This window comes from Melozone crissalis, unplaced genomic scaffold (genome assembly GCF_028551555.1).
Source record: "Melozone crissalis strain CALT ecotype California unplaced genomic scaffold, PUWL_Pcris_2 ptg000027l_1, whole genome shotgun sequence".
Classification (NCBI taxonomy): domain Eukaryota; kingdom Metazoa; phylum Chordata; class Aves; order Passeriformes; family Passerellidae; genus Melozone; species Melozone crissalis.
In genome coordinates, this window is record NW_026535805.1 from 76,639,688 (window position 1) to 76,658,424 (window position 18,737).

General features: G+C 38.1%; 1 protein-coding gene across 3 annotated transcripts in view; it reads left to right on the forward strand.

Annotated features, from left to right (window-relative positions):
• Positions 1-18,737, forward strand: part of COL12A1 (collagen type XII alpha 1 chain) — a 99,975-nt gene that overhangs the window by 19,681 nt on the left and 61,557 nt on the right. For all 3 annotated transcript variants that reach the window (XM_054280625.1, XM_054280622.1, XM_054280624.1), the window contains 5 exons: positions 1,231-1,503; positions 2,404-2,676; positions 13,905-14,174; positions 16,056-16,322; positions 18,256-18,448. In XM_054280625.1, the coding sequence (XP_054136600.1) occupies positions 1,231-1,503; positions 2,404-2,676; positions 13,905-14,174; positions 16,056-16,322; positions 18,256-18,448 (1,276 nt within the window). The remainder of the gene's footprint in view (positions 1-1,230; positions 1,504-2,403; positions 2,677-13,904; positions 14,175-16,055; positions 16,323-18,255; positions 18,449-18,737) is intronic.

Consider the following 18,737-nt stretch of genomic DNA (forward strand, 5'->3'; position numbering starts at 1 on the left):
TATTTTGGCCACACATAATTTTCCCTTAGGAAAACAGACAACTCTTGGCTGATAGAACATGTATCTTGTGTGCATAAGGAACAGGAGAAGGAAAAGATTTAATAAAAATAATCTGCCTTCCCATTTGTAACTGATACTACCTTAAATAATTATTAACATTGGGATCTGATGATGTCCCAGCACGACTCAGAAGACAGAGTTCTTCTACAGCCACGTAAACATCAGCAGCTCTCCATGCAGATCTAGCTAACAGTTTGAGCCAGATGGCTTTCTTGGCAATTAACTTTGGTTTCAGGCTTTTAAAGGATTTGAGGTTGAGTATTGTGTTTCTGATTAATAGAAAATAAGTTTCTTTTTTAAAACTTGGATTATTAATTACTCTGCTCTTAACTTTGAAGAACAGTACTTATGGAATATAAATAGCAAACAACAAAAAAACAGAACTTTTTTTCCCTAAGTGACAATGTTATGTGCTGCTAGGCAGCGTGCAGTACAGTGGATCTTAATTTCTGTTGGAAGAGTCAAGTCTTTTTTCCTGTGCCCACTGAGCTCATCTGAACTGCTGTATCTTTTGTCAAGGAGCAGGCTAGGTTAAAGGATTCACCATAGTTTTTTTTTTCTTTACTTTCTAAGATAACAAGCCATTTCTTTGAATTAGAGACTAAATGAAGAAACCTTTTTTAAACATTAGATGCAACTTGTATTTCAATGAATATATTTTTTGTTTGAAATTCAGAGAAATAGAATTGGTTTGGTGGGATTTTTTTGCTATTTTGTTCCTTGTTTGTTCTTGCAAACAGGATAGCTGGGTGTGTAGTCAGGTGTATCTGACAACTGCCAATGAAATGGGTGCAGAAGCAAATGGATGCAGCAAGGAAACTTTTATCATTGTTGTGTTAAGAAGTTTCCTCACTATGCCCAAATGTCCCTGACACAGTTCAGTTCTACTCTTACCACTAAACACAGTCAGACTATCTTAAGTTTCAGAAGCAGTTGTATAAACTGGGATGAATGTGCTTTTGGAGACAACTTTGTTCCACTGCTGAATGTAACTATGATCCTAAATTTTCAGAAATCACAAAAGGTGTGTGTACCCTAAAGCAATGGGTAGGCAATAGAAGCAGTTTTGGTAACCTGGATGAGCTAACAGAATGATTGACGTGGTTTTGCTTCAGATACTTCTTCATTAAAGGCAAATATTTACAACTTACATGTGTATATTTTTTGCAGTTAAAGGTGCTCCTCGAAACTTAAGGATTACAGATGAAACTACTGATAGCTTTGTAGTTGGCTGGACTCCAGCTCCAGGAAATGTCCTGAGGTACAGGCTTGTTTATAGACCTCTTACTGGAGGAGAAAGGAGGCAAGTGACTGTATCAGCAAATGATAGGTCAACTACTCTGCAGAATTTGATCCAAGATACAAGATATGAAGTGTCTGTTGTTCCTGAGTATCAGTCTGGGCCTGGGAATTCATTGAATGGATATGCAAAAACTGATGAAGGTAATGATCAATGCTGTGAACATAGTAAGCATGAGAAAAACTCGCTGCATGTTGACATATTCATACTGAAAGGAGAATAAACCATATGGTCCATATATATTATCCTAGATAAACAGAGAGTTATAACATTGCTCAAGCCTAGCTGAGAGGTAACGTAAGACAATAGAACTTATCAAAATTGCAGTATTTCATTTTAAAATATAGTATCTTGAACCTGATATGGCAAGGTTACTTGGGTGAAGAATCTACTTGTATGTTTAATTAGTTGTCCCCATGATTCTTTATATTGTCAATGATATAAATTATATACCTGATATAAATTCAGACTCTGTTTGCACTTTGTGCTGAATGTTTAGCAAGAAATTAATGGAACATTTAATTTTCTCAAGTTATCACTGTAGATTTAATGAATGTGAAAATGCAGGATCCTTTAACGCGTATCATGCCTTATTAAACAAAATCTAGAGAATACCATAAATATGACTGTCCTGATCATTGTTGAAGTTTCACTGATCCATGAAAATCATCATCAAAAAGACCTCTTTAGGAAACCAAAACGTGTTAATTTCACATTTCATTTGTCATCTTCGACTTGATTCTGAATACAGTGACTTCAACATGGATCTTTGTTGAATCTGAGCATATCTAGAGGTGCTAGTATGTATAAGTGCTCCAGGACTGAGCCTGCTTTAACAGGGAAAAAAAAAATGGACCTTATTGTGCATTTTTGCCTCAGGAGGGTGGGGATGGGAATGTACAGTCCTGACTACAGTAAAGGTACACTGTAGCAGTGTTGGTCCAGCCTATTAGAGAAATTTTTTTTAGCATAAAATCCTATGTAGTGTTAAGAAGAAATTAAGCTTGCTTCAACTTTTTTTCAACATCTTTTAACATGTGCAGTCCGAGGAAATCCAAGGAATTTGAGAGTTTCTGATGCTACAACATCAACAATGAAACTGTCTTGGGGTGCTGCTCCTGGCAAAGTGCAGCAGTACTTTATAACATACACTCCAGTGGCAGGAGGTGAAACTAAGGAAGTGACTGTGAAAGGTGACACCACCTCTAAGGTGCTGAAAGGCTTGGACCAAGCCACTAGGTATGCACTGACTGTGTCTGCCTTGTATGCCTCTGGAGCCGGAGATGCCCTTTCTGGAGAGGGAGAAACACTTGAAGGTAATTATTTATTGTTTCTGTAATTGTTTATTCATTATCAGACCGATGTTTATGGTATCTTAAAGTGTCTTCCCAAGTTTTCTGTAGAAGTAAATATCTAAATGAAAAATAGACCTCCCACAAACCTGGAGATCCCAAACCAAACATTGTCCTACTTTACATGGACTTTCCAAATCTTCTGTCTCTAGAAGAAAAAAATGGGTTAAATCACTAGTTGTGGAGGAGACTCTGTGTCTCTTGAAAAAGCTATTGCCAGAAGCACCAACCACAACTGACTGTATTTCCACACCAGCCTTCATTAAATATTTTGTCTTATAACTATTATCTTCCAAGCTGTTTTAGTGGCCTATTCTTCTTAATGCAACGAGATTAATTAATGGGGTTAAAATATCTCACCCATATGAAAATTTGCAACATTTCTACAGTACTGAGTTTGAAACATGTTCAGGGGCCATTTTTGCATCAGAGAAACAACACATAGTTTTAGGCATACAGAGTCAAATCCTGCTTTTAACAAAGAACCTGAATCTAACCATAAACAGAATGCTGGCAAAATCATAAGTAAGACCCAAAGGCTTTCTTATAAGGAGGAAAGGCTGTTCTTTCTCTGACACTGAGCAGATAATTTCCCAGACTAATTCTCTGTGAGCATTCTCAATGTGATCTGTAGATTGTCAGAGGATAGGGAAAGCTTCCTTGTAGGCCTTGAAAGGAAGTGTGACTCTGCTCTGTGCTGGCCAGGGATGCTCTGCTGAAATCTGGCACTGCAGCTGTGTAGGCACTACACTTGAAAACATGTTATGGATGAATTATGTGGAATTAAGGCTTGTCTCTTGATGCTAGTCAAGTTACAGTAGGAATATACTCGATTCTCAGTTTCTCTACCAGTTCAACTTTTTGTTCATGACATAGGTTACAAAAAAATCCAGGAAACATACTTTAAACAGGAAAATGTAAAATAATTTAAAAAATCAGTTTCAATGATTCACCAATGTGCTGAATTCTTCCTAATAAAATGTAGGCACTTGAGCACTGCTGTTTGCAGCATGGGCTCCCTAGGATTCTTCTGTGATTGATGAAGAAAGGCAAATACTTCCAGTAGGCAGATAGTCCATATGAGATCTCATTTTTTCTTCAAAGAGCATTTCTCTGTCCACTGACTATACAAGGAGTAAGTGGCAGATCTAGACACCAACTGCCTGCCTGTCCCACTGCCTGAGACCTGCTTACTCTGATGGATGCAGCTGTCAGAGAATCAAGCACCTTGCAGTTCATGCTGAAAGTTTCCTAACTCCCTTGCTTTCACTACAAATGCAGGGTCCAAAAAACTCCTTTTGTAGGAGAAAAGAGCCTGTCTCCTGCCCAGAACATTGCTGAGATCCAGGTAAATGAGATCAGGTATCAATATTCTGCCCATAGCCTCCAGAAAAGCTAGAGATGATCAGGACATAATGAACTTCCCTGTTTGTGGTGGTGTTGCCACTTTCTGGTCTAACATTTTTAGGAGGGAAGAGGGAGGGTGAAAATGTAGATTTTGTGCTGTGTGGGAGAGTTTGAATTTACCTCCACACCCCAGCAGGTTCACAATACTGAAGAATATATTGGGTAAGAGTCTCCTTTATTCTTTCCACTGAACATGAGCCACTGTCCACCCAGGAATACAAATTTCACCCTCAGAACAAAAACAAACTGAGTCCCAAGTAGACAGAGGAAGCTGACAGCCCTGCTTTCTCCTCTGTGCTATCAGTGTGTAGCCTCAGTCTTCCTTTGCAAATCATGAGAAGCCTCTGTCTCACTGTTAAACAGACTGAATGGTTCACTTCCTTAGGAACATACCTCAAATTTTAGTAAAGGTTTGACCAAGTTAGCTGTTTACATTTGGTGGAAACATTTTCATTGAGTATGTTTGCAGTAAACTTAGGAAAGCTCTTTTATTAACATGGAGTTGTGGAGACGTCAAGTGTGTTTCAAATTCATAATGTAAGCTTAGCATTTTATCCTGTCATAAACTTGAGCAAAAGAAAAATCTTTTAGGGCACTGCCTAGAGCTTCAGTTAAAACACATCCTAGAGAGAGCAGTGAATGAAATACAGTAGAATCCAAAAGCCAAAATCATCAGAAAAACAGAATTCAGTCTCAGGTACAGAATGTCTTGTCCTTTCAGTGCTCCCTGCTTTGTGTCTTCCTCGAGGGCACTGATTCTTATTTGGAATTTCTGCATTGCTAAATTGTTAATAGGAAGAAAAACATTCTCAACATTGGTTAAAGAGACAAATAATTTAAAAGAATATTTGCCTCTATCTTAGGAATATGCTTCTATGAAACCAGATGAAGTTTAAAATGAGTGTTGGACTTGAAAGGTCACAGAAGCATTTCTGTAAGAAATTTTGCTCTAAGCAACTGAATTGAAACATTACATTAAAAATTCAGTGACAATTTTTTTTGGGGGGATAAATACGAGCAAAGAACATCCTATCACTCAACTGGATGACTTCTTATCCAGTTCTTCAACTGGGAGGACACCAAATTAGAAATTGCTTACCACTTTGACATGTATAGCTTTATAACTCAAGTGTAAATTCTTTGAAGATTCAGAAGGACTTGAAAATCCTATCAGGGTGCTCTTCAGAAAACATTACTCTTCATATGAAAACTGTCTCTTAAATTTTCTTGGTTAGATAAAACATCAGTAAAAGCACTGTGTAGATGCCAATCCTTACTGGGTGATCAAAGGGAAGCAACAGAATACAAATTTCTTTTTGCATGAAGCAAAGACCTAATTCATTATATTTCCTCATGAAATATCTACCATGTATTTCAGTAATCAGCAAATCTGCAGTTTCATGGGGCAATAAAAGTCCTTGAATTAGGCCAGAACTCTTTGAACACAGTTGTAGATATTTTAAAAGACTGTGACTAACAGTATAAAAGGTTTTCAGAATATTTGTTGCAGCATATAAGACAGTATTTCACTATATGGCCCTATCTTACCACAGTGAAGGACAAAATAACAAAACCTTTAAAGAAACCCAGAAAATTGTGAATAAAGAGTTGCAATTTTGGAACTGAAAGGTAACATTGAAATTTCAAATCTTATTATAGAAGTTGACATGGAAAGAGATGTTATGCTGGCTAGGAAGCTAAAATAAATATGGTTGGACCAGGATGAAAAGTTACATAGGTCAGTGAAGTGAATACTTGACTAATGAGTAGCTGAAATACTTGTCTGACTGAGGCTGGAAATAGGACAGGTCTTAACTTCTGGAGAAATAAACTTATCAACAGTAATGACAAAAAAGCTGTGAAAGGAAGCATAAAAAAGTGTTTAGTATTTTAGTTAGTTTTTCCATGAGCCATGGTGTCTGAGAAACAAAATAGTGTGGTGTGTGTTTTTCATTGCCAACAACCCAGAAAGACTGAGCACTTAAGTATTTTTCTGTATCAGGAATCCCTATGGGGCTTACTTGATGTCTTCACCATATGAATTCTCACCAAACCTATTCAGTCAGTGGTGCCATAGTTGCTCATCATATCAGGAGCTAGGCTTGAGACTGCCTTTCAAACTGGGATGGTTGCTAGCTCATGGAATTGATATATAGCCTAAGAGGAGTGAGTTTGAGTGTAGAGAACATTTCAGCACTAATAGAAAAGTGAGAAAAGAAGAGTTGGATACAGTACCTTCTCCAACTCTCTTATAGTCAAGGCAGGAAATGAAAAATCCAAACTCTCAGATGTTTATGGAATTTTACTGAATCACTAAATGGCCTCCTGTGATTAAGGATGTAGGCAAGCATTCTTCCTGCTTTCAGTAATGATTTATTTTGTTCTGCATCTAGTAGTAGAACCCACATGGGCAGTTACTCTCAGACAAGAGTATCCTTCAGCAGAGAGGAAAAAACCAGAAATTTTTAGGCTGCTCTAACCTGATCTGCATGGACATGTCTGCCCGGGAATTCATTGAAGGCCCTTCAGTTATGTTTGTTATCTCCAAAATATTTTGGAGCAGTTAAAATTTGCCCCCTATTCCTCTGCTTTGCTCTGCATAGTAGTCTTGCAGTGTTTTGAAGTGGCTTGTTTGTTTCAGGATTCATGGGAAAATCAATCCACAGAAACCTAGAAACCATTCTGTGCGCTTGATATAATTTACCATGTGGGTAATCTCAGTTTCTCCTTGTGTTTTTCCTTTTGCTAAGCATATGCTTGCCCTTATTGCTTCTCTGCATAAAACAGAGAGGGCAAATATTCCCCCAAGTTACTGTAGATAATCTCTTTTATAAACTGTTTGCATAGCTCTCCGGTCCAGCCCAAAGATAAACACATGCCAGAGGATCAGCATTTTATGAACTGTTCACAGACAACACTGTGTAGAGAGCTTAGCAAATGAGTAATCAGAAAATGACTCATTTCTGAGTGCTGTTCCATTACCAGGTAATTGTTATTCAGAGAGAATGGATTTATTTCTTTTTGTGTGTGTGTGTTCTTGGAGCAGGAAAAGGGAAAAAATGTATTTGCTCCTTTGTTGAAGGAGTATACTTTCCTTCTTCAGAAATCCAGATTTTAGGAAACTTATAGTGTTCTCATCTTTTGTATGACTTCTTTCAGTCATTGGCTGATTTTGTCTACAGTTATGAAGTACCATTCAGAGGTGAAAATTCTGGAGCTTTATATTTCATACTGCTTTAAACATAATTGCATGTGCAAAATATGTGCTGTAGAAAACTCTCCACTTTTATTCTCTCACTTTCAAAAGTGCATGGCAATCCATCACTGGGCAGCTTTGGTTGGAGCAGTTCTATAAAGGTGCCATGGAAAAATTTTCCTCAGACATACTTTTTTGGATATGATTCCCCTCAGCTCACACAAAGTTGTTGAAACTGCTAGAGTAAGTTAAATCAGTGAAGGCTGCCATTGGCCTTGGGGTGGAACAGGGCTTGTGACAGCTGGGGGAACTAAACAAATTTGCACTGATGGTTATATTGATGTTATGTAATATAGATTGAAGAACAAGCAAGAAACAGTCATGGAATGTCTTAGGGAAAAGTCATTCTCTTATCTCCAAACACTCCAAATAAACCATTTGGTTTTCAATATTGCTTGGGATTGTATGATCTTTACCCAAGTCCTCATACGCCAGAAATAAAACACAATGAGAAACATGGTGAAGGCAGTGAGTCTAAATGCAGCAGACAGCAGGCAGTTTGTGAGAGCTACTGTTTTTCTAATCTGTTTTTTAATAAGAGAAGTGGTTTTAGGTCTGGCAAGAATTTGATTTTCTGCCCAAATGCATGCTGTCAGATGAAAAGAACATACTGTACATTAGCTGCTAAGCAGATTAACTTTCATAAATTGCAGTTGTTTTAAAGACTAAAAAATTCATTGTTAGATTAAGCAATCAATACAGAAATGCTTAATCCTAATAAATGTCTGAAAAGCTTGAAAGCTGAAGATCTGTTTTATGTGTCCTTTTGCTGGCAGCTATATTGTTTGCAAAAAGGTTTTAACAATATTTGAGCCACTGACTGTAATCAGGGAAGTCATTACACTTTTAAATACAAATTTCAGAGAAATTTAGAAAAAAGGCTGGTTCATTTTTTTCCTCAAGAAAAATACTCGGTAATCAGGTTTCCATCTTTCTTGCACTGAGAAATTTCCAAGTATTTCCACTTATATCAGTGCAGATCCTAGGCTAGACATGCTGTTGGTAAAAAAGAAGAAAGTTCTTTGGCATATGTGAGGTTGCTGGTCTGCATTAGCAGAGGTGTCAGCCTGTTTTCTTTCTTATCTTGTCCTTTTTGGAATAAGCAAAAACAGGCATATTGTATTATATTCAGGACAGCATAAATAAATTTGAGAGATAATTATGTCATTGTGTCTTCTGCTTTGGAAAGAGAATCTTTGTTTCAGTGATGCAGGGCCCAAATCTTCCATACTGTTTGTGCAGTAGCTATTTGTGTTGTGAGAATTAGGCTGTACCAAAACAAGATATGAAAAAAAGTTGTCATAACTAGATCATTTTCAGTTTGAAGAGATTTTCTGTTGTATATATTTCTTATAGTTTAGGTTTGGGGATTTTGGAGGAAGGCTCATTTTTGGTCAGAAAATGAGTAGCAGTTCTTTGTTACATAAATGATTCTATTTTGCTGTTTCTGTAGTAAAATAAGAATGCTTTAGAAATGAATGGCCTCCTACAGACAGAATAGTACAAATTCAAGTGACATTTTCTTACAATGAGATTTTTAGCCTATCACAGGCACTTTACGTAATGGTCAGACAGCGTAGTGCTGCTTCCGCCCTGACAGAAACAAGGACCCAGTGTCCTCAGGAGGTTTAATGCTGTATCATGCATTTTTAAAATTATACATTCCAAGATTTTTGAGTGACCTTTGAAACAGACTTGACAATCTGAGGAAGATTATCTTAGTTTTTTCTAGGAAACAAAGTATGTATCAGAAAAAAAACCCAATGAGGGAAGATTGAGTGAATAATAAGAAGATATTTCTTCACAGTGTTAGCTGAATAACTTTTGGAAAAGACAGATAGAATACTAAAGAGACTGAATGTGAACACCTGTTGGCATTATCCTACATCAGGGACTCGGGAGTGCTCTGGCTAAAGGTTCTCTAACCATTGTTTTGGGTTAGAACTCTCCTGGTTGGCCTTTTTGCCTTTCTGCAGAAGAGAAGAAATCTGCTTTAATGGGGTTATGTGAGTGTGTAGTAAGTCTTTGGCTTTCCCCTGCACCACGGCCACATCCCCTCTCTACTTGCCTGAGGGCTGGTTGCTAACCACTTTATGTCTTGGAGAGAGGGACACCAGCCCACCAAGTGGTTGCCTCCTCCAGTGCTGAGGAGAGTTTGACCATTGGAGTATCATCTGCTATCTGCTATCTAGAGGATTATCTGCTGTCATCTTATCTGATGCATGCACTTGGATCCTTGGCTGTGGCAATCTAGCCTGCTGACACAATGGGATACTCCTGACTTTTGCCCATTGTAAACAAGGCAGGACTCAGGCCAGAACATTTTGGTCTATGCCTCTACAAGTGAAGGCTTATTTAGTTGATTCTGACATTTTAGCACGCTAGCTTACAGAAATCCTATGTTTAACTGAAATGAAACATAGCTCTGCACAAAATTTACCACTGCAGATTGATTTTGAAACCTGGTTTTAAAAAAACACACACAGAAAGCTGTTTAAAATTTGGGCCCAAATTGCATGTAAAAATCCCACTGAGATCAGCTGGAGTTGTGTAAATGTCTCTAAGGGGAAAGGCCATTTGAATAAGGACATTTGAGTTTTATGAATGTCAACATTTTAATTTTAGCTGATTCAGTCTTGTGTTCAATAACAACAGTGATTGCTGGAGAGCTACAGGAAGTGAGCCAAGTGGACAGAGGGAAACTGCTTTATTGTGTCTCTGGCACACTACAGTGGAAAAACTTAATATGGAAACGGGACATTTCAGAAGTACAGAACAGAGTATAAAAGCACCTGACTGAAGGTTACCAAGTGAATATTTCAAAGTGTGTCTGCTCTAAGTAATGGTAAAGTTGTACAGGGGACTGTAGGCAGTGAAAAGTGCTCTGAGATAAAAAAATCCTTGTTTGCTGATGTCTTGGGGGCTGTATGAAGTGATGAACATACATTAGCTTCCATTTCCAATCAAGAAAAAGCAGGAGTCCTTTGCTAGCCAGCCAGCACTTTTCTTTCTTATGATGTGCATTGTCTCTCCGTGCTCCTTAATCATCCTGTTTAAACAAGCAGGCAAGAATAAAAATAAGTATTCAGGTGTTACAGTTGTAGCTTTTGTGTGTGTCATGTACCTGACATATAAGCAAGCTACCCAGGTATTTTGTTTTAATACAAGAGAAGAATATTTCATAGGTCTCATTGTATGTTTGTTAGTGGCCACATTATACCATTGTTACTGTGGAGGATAAACGTGTTTCTTGACTCTGAGTGTAGCAGCTTTGATAATATTTCATGGAATCCAAGCAGTTTAAGACTTACAGTTTGAGTTCATCTTAAACATAGGTGTTCTCCTAATAATAAATTAAAAATAAACCACTGTGGGAGATCAAGTGAAGCAGAAAAAAAGCTGTGAGTGAACTTCTACCTCACACGTGAGGTGCAAATCAAGTTAGCGTGTTATGTTGAAGAAATGTTCTCAGTTGCAGTGTAACATATAAAATGTCCAATTTCCCTTAGTAGGTAAGTTGTCTTGTCAGCAGTTTCCAACTATTTGAAGTAAAAATTTTCCATTTAGTTCTAGTGGTTTGGTAGAAATCCCAGTTCCTTTTCCCTCTTTTACCTTGACTTATAAAAAAGACATTTAGTTCCAAAGAATATTTATTTCAGAACCAACATATTACAGTAACTGCTGTTCATTATAATCCATTCCAAACAAATTATTTTCCTCTGTTATTTAATGACCTCAATAATGACTTAATCAATAAGGGTTTTAAATAAGAAGTTATTTTTGCAGTATTTCCAACATATATCATTAGCTGTAGTATCCAAGAGTAGACTTGCAAAAAATTGTGCTGTGGTAGCAGATACTTGAATACTGAAATCATGTTGTGGCAGAGCCATGTTTTAAAGTAGCCAAAATAAAGTGACTTGTATATTTATATTACATTAAAATATGGAAAGAAAGGTTTTTATTGTGAGACATCTGTGCATTCTATCAAGTTAGGTTTTCCATATTTTTTCCATTTGGATTGCCTTAATATTTTTTTTTATTGTATGAAAAAGCCAAGATTTGAGAGTAGGAGCTTAAGAGCAGACAGAAAAATTGCTGTAATTTACTTTTGAAGGCAAATCTTTTTTTCAGGCTTCCAGGAAAATTGTTATTTGGAGCTAAGATTCTGCCCTGGCTTTCATTTAATGCAGTCACTGAATTTGGTGAGACTTCATGAAGCATGAGCTGAATTGGGCCTTTTCACTATAACCTTTTCAGTATATGCAATTGCTGTTGGGAAATGTTAACTGAACTTTACCAAACCCTCTGTATCTTAACCTTTATTTGAAGAGAAGATGCCATAAATTGTGGTAATTTATATTACGCGGCCAGAAAAATCAGTTTGAAGGGTACAATTTTAAGAACTGATGCAGAGTTAGAACAGAAAAAGAACTGTCTCCAGAAAAACATGATGGAATGTCCCTAAGACTGAATTAAAATCAGAATCCCTCCACAACACTTGTTCTGTTAGGTGTACTTGAGAGTCATCTTTGTGATTGTTGTGGTACTCTCTGATTCTGCATTCTGTGTAGCTGGTGAATCTCTGATAGGTTGACATTAATTTCTATTCATCATTAAGTCAAGTGGGATTAGTTATCTCACTTTTAATGAAGCTGCACCAGCAAGGAGATGTTTCCAAAACCAAACTTTCTACAGCTAATATTTTCTGCTCCACTGGGATTGTGTTTGGAAATGTTGCAGATTGTGGTGGAAGTAAAAGACAAATGAATATGAAAAGTGAAAACTCAGACTATGACTTTGAGCAATTTTCTGCTCAGCCTGAAACTGCTTCAGACTTCTGAATGTAGTGAGGTCTGTTCTTGCAATGAGTCTAAGTAGTGGAAAGTGGATAAGTATTGAATTCCTCTGTGTTCAAAGAATTTTGATTCTCCTCCTGTGGCTGCTATGGATTAGTATAAGGACATACGTTTATCAGTGAGGGTAAAACTTAACTGTGATGCCATGAGGCCACCCCAAGTGTTTAAGTCCTCTTGCTAAGCAGGAGCCACTCAGGAATGTCCTGTACAGTGAGAAATCCCACAGAGAATACACACCAAAGAACTGAGTACTTCTCTGTCTATGTGGATCTGGTTTCATAGAGCCCTTTTGCAGATTTTTCTATGATGAGGCTGTTGCACTAAATCCACCAGTCAATGCTCCTTTTCTGCTATCAAAAGCAAGCCATTGCAAGAGGAAAATTGACCATATGTTATAAATGTACATTGAAGATTAAGCAGAGGCACTCCTTTCACTGCACCACTTTAGACCAATGAGATGAATTTTTAAGCAGAGGAACTACTCTGGTGTGTTAGGGGAGACTCACATATCCATCTGACACTGGATTTCACAGACTAATGAGCTGCTTCCTTTGTTCCCTTTGGCTGAAACAAACTACAGGGAGGAAAGAGGTAAAGATCTTATGAATGGAAAGATGGAGAGTGTTTTCTACAGTAAGTGTGGGATGACGTAAACACATGCAAATTAGTTGTGAACATAAAATGAAATAGCTGATCTGGAAAGTGGGACTCTGGAATATACTAGTACTAATAAATAACCAAATAAAGTTGTCAGAGAAAGTACTCTTATTAGAGGCCTGGGCAATCATCAAGCATATGGAGTTCAATAAGGGCAAGTGCTGGATTCTGCACCTGGGATGGGCAACCCTGGGTGTACAGACACAGCAGGGAATGAGATGCTGGAAAGCAGTGCCATGGAAAGGGACCTGGGAGTCCTTTTTGGTGGAAAGTTGACTATGAGAGGGAAGACAGGAGCAGACACTGATCTCTTTTCTGTGGTGACCAGTGACAGGACCAAAAGAATGGCCTGAAGCTGTGTTAGGGGACTTTTAGGTTGGATATTAGAAAAAGGTTCTTCATATAGAGGATGGTTGGTCCCTGGAACAGGCTCCCCAGGGCAGTGGTCACAGCACCAGCCTGACAGAGTTTGAGAAGTGTGTGGACAATTCTCTCAGGAACATGATGTGACTCCTGGGGATGGTGCTGTGCAGGCCTGGTAGTTGGTGATCCTTCTGGGTCCCTTCCAACTCAACAGATTCTGTGATTCTGTGAAAAGTCTCCATTATTTAACTCTTGGAAAAAAGGTACACACATAACAATGACGATGAATGAATGAAATAAAATCATTTTTTTGAGAGTTAAAATTTACCTAAGTGAGCTGCACCACATTTAAGCACTGGCTTCATTCCAGGTCTTTCAATACTGCCATTGTTATTTTGCATATTCTAAAGCATGACTGCTAAGTATCTTACATGGTTGGGATAAGATCATTCATAGTCTAAAGTTAGCTTTAAGCATTTTGTTGAAACCTTCATCTATTTTCTCTTGGGACTACCCTCGTATGTTATTGAAAATAATATTAATGGGAAAGGTTTGGTTTAGCTTTTAAGACCATTTGGCTTTTACATTTGTACTTTGCTAACTTGTGCTATTTGTGTTTAAGACAGAATTTGCTGTTTTCTTTCTTGCAGAACGTGGTTCACCACGTAATTTAGTTACCACAGACATAACTGACACTACAGTTGGGTTATCATGGACACCAGCTCCAGGAACAGTTAACCATTACAGGATAGTATGGAAATCACATTATGATGATACCGTGGGAGAGAAGAGAGTCCCAGGAAATACAGTGGATGCTGTGATAGAAGGCTTGGAGCCAGAGACTAAATACAGGATTTCAGTATATGCAGCCTACAGCAGTGGAGAAGGAGACCCAGTAGAAGGAGAGGCTTTTACTGATGGTAAGTGTAATACATTACCACCATTTTTAACATTCTGTTTTTGATGAAATTATAATTTTAAAATAAAATGGACCTTATTTTTCCCCTTTCTTTTTTATTTTTTATGGAAAGTTTCCCCAAACCAAAATGCCACCTCAGCTCAGCCAATTTTGACATTTTGTTGGACTATTAAAAAACCGAAAAAGAAATCTCTTCTATTTCATATAGGTTTGGATTCAGCAAGAATTACTTCCAAATTAAGATATGATTTGGTCTGCATATTACTCTGAATTCAGCCTTTTATAGGTTTGGTGTGATTGCTAAAAATCAGGTGAAGGAAATATGGATAGAGCAAGGCGGAAAGATGGGGTGCATTCCCACAGAATCCATGAGTTTCCTTTCCAAGTTATTGCCCTTCCAATCTTCACAGTCCTCAAACTGAGGCTCACTGGGTGATTTTGTTGTTTGTTAGTTACCTTTCTGGGGCTCTTTTTCTTATTTGCAAACCATGATATTGTATTTGGTCAAAGGACGCTCAAGCCTCTCCTGCAGTGGAGAGGCAAAGTGAAAAAACACAGAGCCCAGGGATGGCTTGTTTCTTTGTAGCAGGAACTGCAAGTGAAGGAGTCAGAATGAATGAAGGGATGTCCTGGATAAGGCTTGACATTCCTGTTGTTTGCCTAAAGGGGCCATGCAAAGACAGAGCCTGAGGGAGGGCTCTGGGGAAGCATCATGTGTGTTTACATGTTCTTGTGCTCTGTCCTAAGCATCTGTTTTGACTACTGCTGGAGACAGGCTGCTGAATTACGTTAACCTTTGTCCTTGACCCAGAGCGGTTGTTCGCAAGGTTTTGCAAGAGTAGTGGTTGCTGCTGTTAGTAAGAGCTGACTCCCCAGAGTCAAAGCAGACTAGCAGACTGCCGTGCCACGGCTTCCTTCTTGGTTCAAGCACAGCAACACCAGCTGTTCTAGCTCTTCCAGGTTAGGTGGGTAGCTAGCCTTATCATTTGTACTGACTCTCTGTGTACTGACTGAGGGAACTTGCTGTTAGGCCTACCAATAGCTCCACACCTGGGGCTAATAGCCTGAAACTATTGTATCTTTCTGGCATACACACAATTAGAAATTGTCAGTCCCTAGGAGCTACAACGCCTACCTTACTGTGTGTTGAAATACTGACCGATTCCACCATGCCAAGAGGGTTCAGCTTTGCCAAAACCTAGATGGCTTATTTTGGCTGACAGCCAGCATTGCATACCTGTCAGTTCACTTGGGATTATTTATACCATTTGTACAGTCTGGAAAATATCTCTTAGAAGCTGAATGCTGCAATTTGTCGAGAAAATGCTTTATTAGTTCAAAGGCCTATTTCAGCACATATGCTATGTTGTGATGAGTGATTTTCCAAGCATTTGGAAAGTCACTCACATCTATTTGAAGGACGGTTTGCATGGGGTTCAACAACCAGCTGTTTAGGTATTCATCAGTACCTTATCAGACCTGTGAGGTCAAAACTTAGAAAATCTATAGGACATTGAGCTGATGAAAATCAATGACTTTATAATTTATCAATTTGAGAGTGCTGAATCTGTTATTTAATGGATTAATGAAAAACATTACTAAGTAAAACTCCCAGTTATGCTGTGTCATCATGTGATTTATACTTCCCCCTTTTTTGTCTCAGTAGTGAAAACCAAACATCTGGTTGTTTAGTCCATCACAATTAAAAAATAATTAGCAATGGCCTGTGAGATTCCCCTGTGTCTTCCCCACAATCAAATACTGGAATTTTAAAAAGGGCAATTTTATTTTTTAGTACAGCAGCACTAATTTTGTAGTCATGCGTTTGAATATATCTGTACATGAAAAAGTAAAAATTTATCCATATTTTTACACTGAAAAGTGTCGCCAAATGCCAGGACTCTGACAGTAGACAACGAGACGGAAAATACAATGAGAGTTAAGTGGCAGCCTGCGCCTGGGAAAGTCTTGTCTTACCGTGTGAACTACAGAGCACGCAGCGGAGGCAGGCAAATGTCTGGGAGAGTAAATGCCCCTGCCACCAGCATCGTGCTCAAGCGACTTAAGCCCCGCACCACGTACGACATAACTGTTGTTCCAATTTATGATTTTGGACACGGGAAATCAAGAAAAGGAGAAGGAACAACAGGTATGTACCACAAGGTTGTACAGGATTTCATAATGCAAGTTTTGTGCTTAAAATTAATAAGCAGGAAACATAGAAAAGCATGGCAGAGTCTGCCAAGATCATGAATTGATAGGAAAATTGAAGAAAATGTTATAAGTTGAGAAGAGAGTTTGATTTGTTTGAAATTTCATTGTGGCATAGCCTGAGCACAGCTTTTTGCTGTTGATATTAAGAGGTGTAAGTACAGTGTAAAATCTGTTTGAAAATACTGGAATTGTTTTGAAATGCTGTCATCAGAAGTTCAAACAAGGTGTTTTGTAAGGAAGACAGGCTACTTAATCAAATGTTGTCTGCTGTTGCATATTTTGCCTTTTGCTTGTGGGTATTGATTAAATAGCTACCCATCATCCTGTTATTTAGGTTTGTCTTCTCTGGTCACCATATTTTCTGTGGAAAACCCAAGCTACTAAAAAGAGGGAGTAGATGATTTTGAAGATTCATCTGTGGAAGTCGGACTTCATGGTCTTTTGGACAGGCTGTCTTCTCCCTCAGAAACTGAAACTTTAAAACGTTTATTAAGTCTCAGTGAAGTTATTTTTGTGGAAAAAGAAAAACTCATTTTCTACTCTACCTTTAGTAGGAATGTGATGCTGGTCTTATATTTTGTAAGGAAATGTTCTCTAGATGTTCAGATCAATCAGATTTATTGTCAGTTTTCTGCTTCCATAGATGGAAAGCTATTAACTAAAGAGAATTTTTTTCAAGATGTTTCTGCCTGTCTGACTCTAGTGCCATTTGCAGAGGTACTCTGTAGATAGTTCATGCCATTCTCTGTTTTCTGAATATACGTTATATTGAATGACAGGAAGTAAGATAAAGGTATCCTAAAAGTGGAGATATCAGCACCTCAGTTACTGAAGAAAGGTTTCTTCTTAACCTAAAATGTGCTTGATATAAAGGAGTCACAAAAACTTGAGCAGCTCTTTAACAATATGTAGTTGTTTAATGCTGAAAATTATACTGAGATAAATTTTAGATAATCCAGCTGCTTTTGATTTTTGAACTTTTCATCTTGATACAGATATGTCTCTGCTTTCAGTCTAAATAACTGTGGTGTTAAACACTCTTTGGAAGCAAGTGAGGCCTGAGTCATCTTTTTAGTGGAAGCTATCATGATAATTCAGGGAGTATGATGAGAGATGAGACAGAGAATCTGTACTTTTCCTTGTGAGTTAGGAGTATATCTACTGTTTCTCAGCAGAACTCACATTTTGAGGACATTTATGATTTTTTGGCTATAGCTAGACATAGGCACAGGGACAAGGCAAATGTTTTTTCCTCTGTCTTTCAGGCCAAAGCAATAGTGGTAGTTTTTTGTTTACTCTAATTCCCTTTTTTTTTTGTACTTTGAGCTTACACTGATGCATTATTTTCCATGACTACACTTTAGAGTTGCACACAAGCAAAAGTTGCACAAAATGCAGAAGCTAGCAACAGCTTGTAGCCATTGTCTGTGAGTATTGCCCTGCAGTGGGCAGCTGTTAGTCTTCTGAGGAAGTTGCTCTTGACCTAAAAACCTTGACCAGCTGTTTGGCTGGCACTCCTCAGAAGAATTGGTTTTTGACACACTGCCACGCCTGTGGTTGGTGAAGTTGCTTTAGCTGCCAGACAATTTATCCCTCAGTCCATTGACTGCAGAGGGAGCCTCAAAAATAGACTTAGCCCACGTACCTACTGGTTAGATAGCTAAAAGTAAGTGCCAGGAATCTCATCTTTCACTTCTTAATACTTGTTTTTGTGTCGGAAGAAAGGAACAAAGAGTTTAGGACTGTCACTAATACTAGATTTGCATATATATATATATATATATATATATATATACTTAAAAGCATACTTGTTGTTTTTTTGCCATGTGTAGACCTGATCTAAACTCTTTTGTTTCCCACCCTTTCAGCCTCTCCCTTTAAGCCACCTCGAAATCTGAGAACTTCAGATTCAACTATGTCAAGTTTCAGAGTAACCTGGGAGCCAGCCCCAGGGAGAGTGAAGGGGTACAAAGTAACTTTCCACCCTACTGAAGATGATGGGAGCCTTGGAGAATTAATAGTGGGGCCCTATGACAGCACCGTGGTATTGGAGGAGCTTAGGTATGCATACTCCCTCATACTGGTTTTTGCTTTGTTTTGTTCAGTTTCCTTTAAATAACTTTAGTCTAGGATTTTGTTTAATTGTGATCTGGTATTGAAACGCCTTGTAAAATCTGCTGTAAGTTAAGCAAGTAATTTTGTCAATTAGCTATGAAAATCCTGTTATGCCATCTCTGAAGGGTACCTGGCAGGTTTCTTTCCAAGATTATCCATTTACATCACTTGTGGTGTTCTCACAGGAACTGAAGGAGCCAAAGATATATAGGCTGGAGCTGTATTTCACATATGA